Source organism: Panthera pardus, unplaced genomic scaffold (assembly GCF_024362965.1).
Source record: "Panthera pardus isolate Hobbes unplaced genomic scaffold, ASM2436296v1 HiC_scaffold_3, whole genome shotgun sequence".
In the NCBI taxonomy this organism is placed as follows: Eukaryota; Metazoa; Chordata; class Mammalia; order Carnivora; family Felidae; genus Panthera; species Panthera pardus.
Window position 1 is genome coordinate 13,881,716 of NW_026526876.1, and position 12,738 is coordinate 13,894,453.

Here is a 12,738-nt window from a genome sequence, read left to right on the forward strand (position 1 = left end):
GTGGAGGGATGCCAGCTGGTGGGAGGTGCTGGTTGGGCAGAAGTCCTCCCTGTTGGCCTGGCCCGGCTCTCTGGTGGGCGTGGGTCCTCCGGGCTGAGCCCGGCCCCAGCTGTGCTGCCACCTCCCTGTCCAAGGTGCCTTCACCAGCGCTGTGCGGCTGCCTACGAGTGGCTGGAGACGCCTCACCTCGGAACAGTGAGGGCAGCAGGCAGCGTGGTGGACCGGGGCTGCGTCTGTTTCTCCACGTTGTACGCTGCACGTGTGCACGTCATTTCATTCGATGTCAGTGACTCCGCGGGGCAAGTTTTATTACCCTAGTTTCACGAGTGAGATGGCCTCCTATAAGAGACTGCCCTCATTCAAGTTTTAGGACTTTAGTTTTATCAGAATTTTAATTTAGTAAATATTGAGCATGTTCATGTGCCTTGAGCATGAACAATAATCCCCAGTCCACGTTCCCCTTATCTGAATGCATTCTCGGTGGGTCACGGACTCAGGATGGGAAGGCAGAGTGCATCAGCTGCCTCTGCTTGACGCGTCCCTTAAGTCTTAACAGCTGCCCTGCCCCATCTTGGTATTGAGGACCCTGGGGTGCTTCAAAGTGGAGTTTCCCACACTCTGGGTTTGGCCGGTCACCTCCTGTTAACGGGCTCCTCTGTCCCCTGTGTTTCTGTAAACTGAAGCGAGATATAGAGGCCTGATGGGATTCATAGGAAGAGACCTTGGATGTAATATGATCACTTTGGCTGCTAAGGTTGAGAAAGGACTGTAGGCAGTTTCAGGGTAGAGGGAGAGAGACCTATTAGGGCTATCTCAGTGAACTCTAGAAAGAGGAAGCTGGGGGTGGGGCAGTGAGGAGCTCTGTGGATTGTGGGAGTTGAGGTGTTACGTGGGAAGATGGGTCCAAAGTGTGGATATGAGAGAGCCACAGGGGCTGGAGATAAAATTGGGAATCATCTAGAAAGATAGTTTTCACAGATTGATGAGAGGAGGAGAAATGTGGCCTGGTCCCTGGGCAGGGCCGTCAGGGAGGGGAGGAGGAAGCAGGAAAAGGGACTGAGCAGTGGAAAGGTCAGAGAAAGAGCAAGCAGGGGGAGGATCTGGGGCTGAGGCTTGCCAAAGTGTCCAGGAAGAGGTTGAGGCAGCTCAGAGAGTGGACCAGCAGCCCTCAGTCTTCTCCCACCCCTCCCCCACCCACAGGCAACCCTTTTCAGCTCTTCAGCTGATTCTTTGACTTGTATTTCTAAGTAGCAAACATATGCTGTTCCTTCTTGGTTTTCCACTACACACATATGCCGTTCCCATCCACTATTCTTCCTAGACAGTTCTTTTTTTCTCCCCTACCTTTGGTCACATCAGTGTTGAGTATTTACATTATGATGTCTATGTTTGTATTTGAAGCTGAACCATGTGGTAAATTGTGATTGTTTTTCTGTTCTGCCCAACTTTTTGTTTTCCTTGAAGTTATTAATTGCCTTCTTTTTTTCATTTGCTTAGTTTTCTATGTACTAAGTCCTGAATTCTCCACCAGGTCATTTAAATTTCCCCTTGGTTTAGTCACTTTGGTCCTGTTGAGGGTGTCTCGCCTGGAGCTGTCTGCCCCCCACCCAGTGATGCACTCTGGTGCAGAGCTGCCATCCTGGGGAATGACCCCTCAACTCTCCTAGGTTTGATCCCTGTTTATTGTAGTCTAGGTAGTCCTCTTGTTCTTCACACTCATTTTAGTAGCGCGTATGTACACACACATGCATGTGCACACAGGCAAGGCAATACCCATGTATTCTTTGGGGGTAAGGCCTGAAGTGAAGGACTGTGGTAGCGATGGGGAAGGCAGAGGGCCTGGAGTGTTCATTCTCCTGGGCAGAGAGAGGCGGGGGTGCTGGGCTGTGAGAAAGTGGGTTTCTCGAACCATCCCCCTCCTCCCTACTTGCGGGCTGCCCGGTCAGAGCCAGTGTTTATTGGCTGGGCAGGTCCAGCCCCTGCCAGACCTCCGCCTCCACCCTCAGCTCTACCGGTCTGCTCCAGTTCCCGTGGGGACAGGGACAAGGGTGAAGGAGGATAAGGGCAGAGGGAGTCAGGATAGGGAGGGCTGTCAGGAGGCCACTAGGTGAGTGGCACACTCCCCAAGGCAGTCACCACCCCTGAGCTCAGCTGGCGTGAAGGAGAGCTTACGCCCTCCTTGTGCCCACACAGGCTTCCGGGCATCAAGGGCTGGCAGGGGTGCCCTGTGGGCAGGGGCTTGGGAGGCCCTGGCACAAGAGGCAGCCTGAAGCCTCAAGGTCAAGTCCCTCAGTCTTCCAGCTGCATGGCTGGCACTGCCCACCAGTCCTACAGAGGCACAGTCGGCTCTGCAGACCGCCATCAATCATAGTAACGCTGGAGACCCCCCTGGGCCACGCAAGAGCTCAATCTCCCCTAACTTGTCTCCAGCCCCTCCCTGACCTCCCCCCCCCCTTCCCTCCCTGCCACATCTGGGCCTGCGGTGGGTGTGGGCAGCACAGGGTGAAGGCCCCCTCGGGAGGGCCCCAGTGCCTGGCGGGTGAGTAATTTTATTTACCTTTCCTGAGAGGCCTTCTGTCCTCTCATTTTCTCCAATTAGCCCGGCTCTGCCTGAGCAGCTCCAGCCCACGTGGCCTGTGGGGGCTGTGGGCACCCCACACCCTAGAGCTCAGTGGTCACCTCCCAGGTCCTTGAGGCAGGGACACCTGGCAGGCTGGTTAGCTTGTGCTCTCTGTGCCTCTGGCTCCTTTCTCCTCTGACACACAGCCCAACAGGTGTCACCGCACTGGCTGCACGGGCACTCAGGAGGGGTGACCACAATCCCCACACTCGTTCCTCCTCCTGCACTTGCCTCCATCCCCGCGTCAGATACACTATCCCCAAGATGGCAACCTTGACCTTGGGGTGCTCCCCAAGCAATTGGGTTCCCCACCTAAGTGCACCGTCTGGTTCTTCCTGTGTAGGACACTCCACTCTTCCCTGGTGAGCACCAGCCCTTGCTGCCTGCCAAGCAGGGTGCCCACCCATCATGCCACGGACAGTGTCCTTGCTGCACTCACTCGGGTGGAGCGGGTCAGGCTTCTCTGTTAAGCGATGACGTCAGGACGGCGCAGAGGTCTTGGGGAAATAGTGCCGCTGCCATCACTCAGACCATTTCAATTTTGGGGGGTCCGTTCCTCCCCACTTCATCTGCTAAATGGTCTGTGAATTGTTGGGGTTAGAGCCGGGATCGAGTAGCGGCCAGTGGAGGACATCCGGCTCTGGATTGTCTGCCGATGCCCCTGTCGGGCCTGAGCTCAGCCCTGGCTCCGGGAGAGAGCCCGAGGTATTCGCGTGGGGTTGGTGGAAGGAGTGTGGTACCTGCCGACTTCCCTCCGCCATCGTCCGCCCCTTCACACCCTTCCGCTGGCTGATGGTGACCCTCTGGGGGTTGGCAGCCAAAACGAATGGACCGTCCCCTCGGGCCCAGGGTGTGGGCGAGCCCCACCTAAACCAGCATGGGAGGGTGGCTAGAAACTGCTCCGGTGAGGACGGGGAGGGGCGCTGTCAGCCACCGGTCGGGTCGCGCTTTGGGACCCCCTCAGGGGTTCCAGCTCCAAGTTATCGGGAAAATGGGGGGCTCCCAGAGGCAGCACACCAGCCGCAGTCCTCATCCAAGGCTGCTCCCTTCCGTGGGGAGGCCCTGGGCCCGGCCCCGCCCTCTCTTTCAGCCCAGCTCCCCACGGGGTGCGGCCGCTACTCAGACTCTTTATTGTTGGGGGTACACACGTCCTTAAACACCGGCTACACCGGCAGGCGCTCACAGCACGGCTTCCCGTCACACCCCGCCCCCCCCCCCCCCCCCCCAGCACAGGGCAGAAGGGAGGCCCTCAGACCTCCCACACCGGGCGGGGCACGGGTGGACGGTGGGGCCGCTGTCCGGCTCCCGTCCCTCCCGCCTGGGCTCTGGGTGGTTCAGCAGGGCCCTCTCTCAGCACCCGAGTCCGGCCTCGGCGGGGCCCGCGGGGGCGTTAGAAGGGGCTCTCGGCCAACCCAGGGAGGCTGCTGACCCGGCCGGTCTCCGCGGAGGGGTCCCGGCCGGCCCCGTTGCTGCCGCCCCCGCCCCCGGAGAGCAGCAGCTTCGCGCTGGGGGCGCGGCCCCGGGGCCGGGCCGAGGCCGAGGGCCTGTGCACGTGGCGCTGTTCCCGCAGCGAGTTGCCCACGTGCCAGCGGTGCCAGCGCCGCAGCAGCTCCGACTGCACCTGGGGGGCGGGGGGGGCGGGGCAGGTCGGGCCAGTCCCGCCCCCCGCCGGGACCCCCGACCTCCCAGCCTTGAAGGACCCGCCGGCGACCCCGGGTGTAGACAAGGCGGGCTGCACCACCACGGGCCCCTGGGGTCTTCCGGTTCCCGGGCACCCCCCCTTCACCGCGCACGCCCCGAGCACCAGGCCGAGGCTGACCATCTGGGGGGGCGGGGGGGGGGGGGGCAGCACCCGGCGTTGTGGGGACCGCGGCGCCAGTACATGCAGATGGACGTGGGGGGCGCCCCCTGCACGGGTGAGGCCAGGGCGCCTAAGCTCCCCTCCGACCCCAACCGCAGGCCCGGTCCCAGACCTCCCCGCCTACCTCCTTATTGAGGAAACAGTACAGAACAGCCACCAGCAGGCCCTGGAGAGAGGAGGCAGTCAGGGCCTCGCCCAGGCCCGGAGGGGGCCAGGCGGTTACAGGGGGCAGGGCGGGCACCTGGAAGGAGCTGAGGAAGAGGTCGAAGAAAAGCTTGGCGGAGCGCAGGGTCCCCTGGGCGTGCTCGTCCGTCACGAAGGCAAACACCACCTCGTGGACCCCCAGCAAGGGGATGAGGGTCAGCGTGGACTTCGCCAGCCTGTGGGAAGGAGCCTGAGCCGCCGGACCCAGCCCTGCCCGCCGGGACCCCGGTGTCCCCCCGCGCCCCCAGCCCTCCCGCCTCCTCCCGGCCTCGGGGTCCGAAAGCCGCCCGCACCCACCGGAACTTGTAGTCGGTGTAGCGCATCTGGCGGGCTCGCAGCTTGGCCACGAGGACGCGGAGGACGCGGGTGAAGATGAGGAGGTTGATCTGTGTGTGGAGGGCAGGGCTCAGGGCGGCCCCTCCCGGAACTGGCGGCCACGCGGGCCGGGGTTGGGCACCGGCTGGTGTCCCGGCTGAGGGCCAGGGCCTCCCTCCCTGCGGCCAGCAAGGTCGTCCGCCTCCTCGGGCCCCCGGGGCCCACACAGGAGGAGGGGGCGGGCGGGGGCCAGACACCGGCAGCCTGCGTACCCCTCCCCGTGCCTCACTTCCTCACCAGGATCGCCAGGAAGACGGGGAAGCGCAGGATCCACCAGAAGCCCATGTTATCGTTGCTCGTCCAGCACCTGCAGGGCGGGGCCGGCTCAGGTCCCGCCAGCACCCCCTCCCCCCAGCCATGGGGGGTCTAGTTAGTGCCTTGGGAGAGGGTGGGAAGTGACCCCCATCCTTGGGCAGGCTCGCTCCCCGCCCCCGCCTCTGACTATTGACTCCGCCCACACACCCGGCCCAGCACCCTGCGGCCGCCCCCAGCCCTGTCCTCTGGCCGGCCCATACTCACTGGATGTTCTCAAACAGACACTTGACCACAGCCCAGGGGATGACGAAGAGCATGGGGGCACCTGCGGGGAGGGGGCAGCTGTGGTCCCGCGGCCCCGGCCAGCCTGCCCCCCCCCCCCCTCCGCCCCGCACCGGCCTACTCACCCCAGCCGAGGCCCAGGTAGAGGGCGAAGAAGCTCCTCTCCGGGAAGGCGGCGAGGCCCAGCAGGCTGTGCAGGTACACGCCCTCCACCAGCAGCCAGCAATAGTTGGCCACGATGCCGTACTGCATGAACACCGCGGCCACCCGGCAGCCGGCCACTGCCTGGCCGCAGGGGCGGGGTGAGCTCGGGTCCCGCGGCCACCTGCCGCCCTGGGGCCGGGAGGCCCGGAGGCCCGGAGGCCCGGTCTGGGTGCTCACCCCATCACTCAGCCAGACGCTCACGCTGAGGTCGTCGCCGATCTTCTGGCTGTACCGGGTCTTGAGCAGCGTGTCGATGACCAGCACGGAACTGGCCTTGAGCACGAAGGACGCGAACAGGTTTGCGTGGATGTAGTTTCGGGTGCAGTGCAGCTTGCTGTGGGGACAGCGAGTCGGTGCCTGCCCGCCGGCCCGCTTCCCTCGGTGGGGGCGGAGGGGGGCCGAGCAGGGTGGGCGGGCATACCTGAGGCCCAGCAGGGTGGCGAGGGCCAGGAGCAGGGCCCCCAGGGAGAGAGAGTACCCCACCGTGTACATCACCTGGAAGCTGTTGTACATCTTGGCCACCTCCTTCTGCAAAGCGCGGTGGCCGGTCAGGGCCGGGGCGCCGCCGCGCCCCGCCTCCCGCCCCCCTCCCCGGGGCCCCGCTGCGCCCGCCGCGGGCTGACCTGGACCTCAATCTCGTCGTCGTCCATCTGGCACTGAGAAGCATTCCGCCACGGCTGTCCCCGGGGCCCGCGCACCCACTGCCCGTCAGGCCCGCACTTCTTGAAGACGAGGCGGTGTTGCACTGGAAGGGCAGGCTCCGGTCAGCCCCCGGCCCCCGGCCCCTCGGCCAAGCCCCGCAGCCCCTCCACAGTTACCTTTGTGGTGCCAGGGCAGGTACCAGGGGCAGGAGATGTTGGCCGTGGTGTTGGGAAGGGTGTCCGGCCAACAGGAATACTTGTCGAAGGTTCTGTTACAGACCAGCTCTGCGAGGCAAAGCAGGGCGGGCTGGGAGGGGCCCCTCAGCAGGGCCCGGCCTACGCGGCCGGCGGTCTCCTCTTAGAAGGCCCTGCCTATCATCCTCTGCTCCCCAGCATGTAGCCCTCCCCCACTCCCCTTGCACACCTGCCGTCTCCAACGTGCCCCAAACCCACCCGGGCTCGTCCCTCTTCCCAGTGCCCCCTTGCAGTGCCTCCCTCTCCGGGGGCCGAACCCCTATCTGTTGGCTTCCTTCCAGGGTCCAGCCCCGAGTCTGTGGCTCACATCCCCTTTCCCTCGGCCCAGCACAGGCTCCCTCCCTCCATCGGACAACGGCCCTGAGTGACCCTCAGAACTTACGTGCCCCTGTCCCTGCCTGCGCCGCATGACGGCCCATCTCCCTCTGCACCCGGGCCTCGTGTGGGCTGCCTCCCTCACCACCCCATCTGCCTGCTGGGCCTGAAGCTCCATGGGGGCAAAGACATGACCCCTGGGACCAGCAGCGGACTGGGGGGGAGGTGGGGGACTGTGTAGCTCCCAGTTCTGGACCATTTCTTTTCTTTCCTGGTGTGTGGCCTTGAATAAGTCGCTGACTGGCCTTTCCGCGGCTCCCCTATAAACGGGGGGAGGGGGGGCAGGGGGGCAGGAATGGTGAAAGGCTAGGGGCTCACCGGTTGGGGGGGGCAGCAGGCTCAGGTTGTAGAGACACTGGTCACCGTACAGCTTCCACTTCTCAAACAGGAAGTCCATCACCTGGGCGGAGGGGGCCTGTGGCTGGGCGGACAGGTGAAGGGACAGGGGACAGGACTGCATCAGCGGGAGAGGCAGGCCGGTGGGTGGGAGCCCGGGGGGGCTGGCGGGGCGTCTGGCCGTGGTGCTCACCTGGCAGGCCAGCAGCAGCAGCAGTGGGAGAAAGTGGGGGCGGTGTGTCCGGGTGGGGGGCATGCCTCTGAGCGGCCGCCCCCCACATTTGGCTGGGACTGCGCGGCTGGGGCAAAGTGGTCCTCCTGGGCACGCACGCTCCTCTGGGGAAGTCCGGTCGAAGCAGCGGGGCCTGTGGAGGGACCCCCACGGGTGAGGAGACCCAGCTGGGCTCCGCTGCGACCAGAGAGGTTTTCTTCTTCCCTGAAACCGCCCCTCTGAGCCTCTGGTCCTGTTGATGAAGTGGGAGCCGGGAGGGAGAAGATGCCAGAAGTCGCTCTTGGCCAACGACAGGGTTGGGGTCCGGCCCGGTGCCAGGAGGTGCTGCCCAGGGTCGTGGAGGCTGTGCTGTCTCCCCCGGGGGGAGCTGGGTTTCCCACGGCTGGTGGCTGTCTGTCTGGCAGCTCTGACAGGCCCGGAGCTCTCCCCGCCCCATGCTGGTGGCGGTCACCATCCTGCCTGACGACAAAGCTGCTCGAAGCAGCCTCCCTGGTTACCCACCTCCTCCCTTCGGCCCTTGCCATCCTCCCTACCTATTCTTAGCCCCTGGGAAAGGCAGCTTGCCAGGCCGGGGCGGGGCGCCAGGGCCATCCATCACAGTGCCGTGGTTATCCAGGTGGCCCCAGGCCAGCTCCCAGCCTCGTCCAGGGGCCAGGAGTGCCGGGCACATGCCTAGGATGGTCCCTGTCACACACATGCCCTCTTCCCAGGACTGGGTGTCGAGGGGTACCCTCTGGGCCCCACCCAAGGCTCAGGCCTGGCTTCCTGGATCCCCTGGGGCGCATAATGCAGGTGGCTGGCTGCCCAAGCTCGGGACCCCCGCCGTGGTGGTGCCTGCAGGGGGGTGCCCTGGGCCTGGCCTGAGTCTGAGTGGAGATCTGGGGTGGCAGATCGGATCGACTTTCTTTGCTTTCAGAGCCTGTCTTGGGCTCTGAGCGAATTCCCCGAGGGCAGGAGGGAGGGGCCCCTTAGGGCCTGGGTGTGGACTCCCTTAGGAATGGCTTGCGTGAGCCCTCCAGGGCCCTGGATAATCCCTTCTTTGGGCACCCTGGCAAGGAGTGAACAAGTGATGGACGGATGGATGGACAGATGAACAACCAGTTGGCTGGAAGACAGTGAGCAGCCAGGGGTGGGAGGGGGCGGGGTGGGGTGCAGGCAGGTGGAAGGTTTCAGCTTCCTCCCATCAGCGTCCAGTTGGGCCCTCGTGGGGCCAGCTCAACCTAGGGCTCCCCTGAATTCACCCCTCAGCCCTAAGGGGACCCTGAGACGTCACCATGTGGGGTGAGAGCTCAGTGATCCAGGACGGGCACTTCTGTGGGGCTCCTGACCCAGCCCCTGACCACGGGTGCAGGCCAGCCCGGTAGAAGCCTCACCCAACGGTCACCGGTCCCCAGTCTACAAGCCAGGCGAGGGGACACGCAGACTGAGGGCTCAGGAGCCGAGGCGCCACAGTGTGGAGGACCCTTTTGGCAGGGAAAGTGGCAGGCAGGTGGAGAACGAGGGCCAGTTCAGGTATCTCCAGCCCTGGGGTCGCCCAAGGGGCCTTATCTCCTGAGGCTGATTGGCCAGCCCCGTCCTCTGCCCTGCCCCTTGCCGGCTCCGGCCACTGAGCCGGGTGGGTAAGGAACAGGCAGGAGCCAGCCTCTTGCAGGAGGGAGAGGCGGTGCAGGGGTGGCCTGAGAGGCAGGGAGGGGGAGGCAAGGGCTGGCTGGGGCACGGCGGACAGCGAAGATGCAGGCAGGGGACACGGGGAGGAAGGACGGCCCAGTAGGTTTTCCCTGCCAGCCCCGCAGCTGGGGATGGGGAGCGAGGAGCTCCACGCCAGAAGGACAGCCCCTCGGACCGCAGCTGGGGGTGGCGGCCGGGACAAGCCTGGCAGCACCTGAGCAGCCGGCTGGAAAAGGGGAGCTCACCTTGCTGACTTTCGGCCGTGCAAGGCTGAGGGTCTCGGGCCCTGGCTTTCGGCACCCAGATGCCAGGCCGGCCCCACAGCAGAGGGCCTGTCGCGTGCCAGCCCCGTTCCGGTTCTGGGGCCACGGGTAAAGAATTTAATTTCCCAGAGGCTCAGTTTCCCCACTTTACAAATGGGGATCCCTGCTTCCCTATCTTGAGGAGTAAATGAGCTTTGCCACACGGATGACCATGGCCAGGCCCCTGCCCTACCGCGGGGGCGCACTGAAATCCAGCCCCGGGATAAATATTTGCCGAATTGGATGAGGGTTGAAGCCGAGACGATGAGGCGGTCAGAGGCGGAGACGCGGCTTCTGGGGCTCCCCCAGCCCCCCATCGGCCGCAGCTCCAGAGCTAGCTATTTTCCACCTTATTACCCTAGCTTGAGCCGGCGGGGGTGGGGCACGGCCCGCCAGGGACCTGAGCCTCCTCGCTTCGTGGACCGGGTGACCTGGTCCTGGACTGCCCCCGCACAAGTGTCAGCTCGGTGCTGGAGATGTGGGCAGGGGTTTAAGCAGAGAGGCAGAGTCAGGGGCCTCGTGGGAGGTCTGGTGGGCTAGGAAAGGACGAGGTGGCCTTCCCCAGCTGCTCAGCTCACCTCCTGTCCCCTTTCCCAGCCCTTTCCCTCCCCCCTTGGATTCCCCCCCCCCCACACACCACCTATTGGGCTGGCTTGCAGGGGGTGCCCAGCCCCAAGCCTGGCCAAGGCACCACTCCCAGGTGCTCACGGCCCAGCCACCATCCCACCAGCTTCCACTGGGGATAGCTGAAGGACTGCCAGACTGGACTGGAGGAGGGGCCCCCAGAATGGGCGGTTGGTCCAGGGAACCGGCTAGGTTGCCCTGGTCACCCCCTGTTTGCCCCTTGATCCAAATGAGGGGGGTTTGAGGATTCCCAGCCTCAAAGGGGTGTGACGTGCTGGGGGTGGGGGGTGTTTTTGTGAAACCAGAGCAAGTAGCAGGAAGGTCATGGCCCCAGGGCAGGATCAGGGGCCACCGGCTGTTGACAAAGCCTGACTCCCGTGTCCTCCCCACCCCCGTGGGGCGGAGCAGACCTGGATGCCAGCCAGGGTGCAATTCCCCTCCAACCCTCATCCCCCAGCGCTGGGGGACCAAGAGACAGCCAGGGCCAGTCCTGTGACCATGCGGGTGCCCAGACGTCAGGGGTCAGTTGGTTCAGGGTGGGGACAGAAACCCCGAGGCCTGGAAGTAGTGGGGGGGGGGGGGACACTGGAATGGTGGGGGCAGAGCAGAGCAGGTCAGCCACCGGCCCTCGCTCTGGGTCAAAGTGACAAGTGTGGGCCCCACGAAGAATGGGCCGGGCAGGGTGCAGCGCCACTTGCCCCCTCCTGGGGAAGCCGGGTAGAAGGGATGATGCAGTGGGAGTCCTGGGGACCTGGGGGTGGGGAGACGGGGAGGGGGGGCTGTTCTGGGGAGCTGGGGCCAAAGGGGGCAAGCAGGACTGCCTCTGCCCTCCCCCTGGGAATCTCTGGGGTGTCTCCTTAGAGCTGCTTGTGGGCACCTTGCGGGGGCGGCCAAGGGGGCGGGTGCTGGACAGGAGTGGAGAGCTGACTGGGGCCGCCCGGACCACCGCCCGCAACCCCGGCCGCCCTCCCCAGGGAGGAGACCCCAGACTGCCCGACGGTGCGGGACCCGGTTGACCGTCTGAGCTGGAAGGGCGAATCGGATGGGGACGGAGGTGTCCGCCGGGGTGAGGACAGCGACACCCCGGGCCCTGAGACCGCCCGGCCCACGACAGGGGTCCCCGCCGGCCATTTCTGCGCTGCCCACCCCGCGGGCCCTGGCCGGGTGGGCTCCGGGGACGTCCCCTCGGGGCCGGGCCCGGGTTGCTCACCGTGTGCCGCTCGGCCTCCCGCTCCGGCCCCGGTTCCTCGCCGCCCTCCGCGCTCTCGGGTCGGCGCCCGCTCCGCTCCCGCGCCCGCCGCGCGAAAACTTTCCGGCGGCGACGCTGGGTGGCGGTGGCGGTGGCGGCAGCGGCGGCGGCGGCGGCGGCGGCGGAGGCGGAGGGGCGGGGGCGGGAGCGGCCCCGCGGGGGGGCGGGGTGGGGGGAGGGGGGGCCTCACGGAGGGTCCCCGCCCGCCCTCCCCCACCCGGCGCCGCGCTCCCTCCCCCGCCCCCGCCCGGGTCCCGGACTCCTGCCCGCAGATCGCTGCCCTGCGGACCCCCACCCCCGGGACGGGTCTGCAGACCGGGTCGCGGCGGGTCAGCGGCTACCCCGGGGAACAGGAGGCGCGGGGGGGACTGGCGGGGGTGAGCAGAGCGCTCGGCCGTGGCGGGAGGGAGGCTGTGACTCGACGTCCCCTCCTCTCGCGCCACCCCCCGCCCCCCCTCCGCGCTCCCCGACCCGCCCCGCCTCTTTCCCGGATGCCGCGCCGACTGGACCCCACTTACCCCCGCCGCGGCTCTGGGGGACATTTCTTCCGAGCGCGCCACGGGGCAGACTGGGCTGGGTGGGGGCAGGGCGGCCCGTGGGGTGTCCCCCGGCCCCGGGCTCTCGGGGCCTCTCCAGCACCGCTCGCTTGCCGGTGCCACCGACCCGACTCCTCCCGCCGATGCCGCCGCTGCTCCCGGTGCCCCGGGGACGCTCTGCTCCTCCCAACCTCCTCCTCCCCAGACTTCTGCCCTGGGCTCACCCTCCTGAGGGTGCCCTCTCCTCCCCGCCCCCCCGGGAGGGGGCTAAAGCCTGAATCCCAGCCCCTGCTCTGTGCCCAGTGACTTCAGGGTCACCAGACCCCAGGGACGCTTTGGGGCCTCCTCTTTCCTGGCCTTTCAGCATCCTGGGACCCTAACCGTCCTCCCTCCTTCTAGAACGTTATCTGGTGTCTGTGGCTTCCAGGGTGGCACTCCCCCTCGCCCTCTTCACTGCCCTGCTCTCTCCCTCTCCTTCACAGCTCCCCCCCCCCCCCCCCCCCCCCCCCCCCCCCCGCCTCCTCCGGGTGCCCAAGGCCCCCCCTGGAGCCCTCTCCCCCCACCTGCTCCTAGTCCCCAGAGGGACTTCCTCCACCCACCCCACCGGCCTCTGGACACCGGGCAGTGTCCCAAGGCCTCCTGTCCATCAGCAAATCTCCATTCTCCTTCTGCATCTCGCTGGAATCCATCGGGTCTCTTCTCCACTGTCAACCCCGACC

The 12,738-nt window shown here is 65.9% G+C and overlaps 1 protein-coding gene across 2 annotated transcripts; it reads right to left on the reverse strand.

Moving 5' to 3' along the window:
• Positions 1-3,733: 3,733 nt before the first annotated feature.
• Positions 3,734-12,252, reverse strand: GCGR (glucagon receptor). Of its 2 annotated transcripts, none has more exons than XM_053893364.1 (14): positions 12,002-12,252; positions 7,602-7,773; positions 7,391-7,493; positions 6,620-6,727; positions 6,425-6,546; positions 6,223-6,329; positions 5,979-6,135; positions 5,723-5,882; positions 5,580-5,640; positions 5,298-5,367; positions 4,983-5,071; positions 4,723-4,861; positions 4,606-4,647; positions 3,734-4,241 (listed from the first exon to the last, which is right to left on the reverse strand). In XM_053893364.1, exons 2-14 carry the CDS (start codon positions 7,662-7,664, stop codon positions 4,011-4,013), a joined length of 1,452 nt encoding a protein of 483 aa, XP_053749339.1. In that variant the 5' UTR covers positions 7,665-7,773; positions 12,002-12,252; the 3' UTR covers positions 3,734-4,010. The 2 variants fall into 2 exon arrangements, with proteins under 2 accessions (XP_053749339.1, XP_053749338.1); XM_053893363.1 differs by lacking the exon at positions 12,002-12,252 and adding an exon at positions 11,445-11,600.
• Between the last annotated feature and the right edge of the window lie 486 nt (positions 12,253-12,738).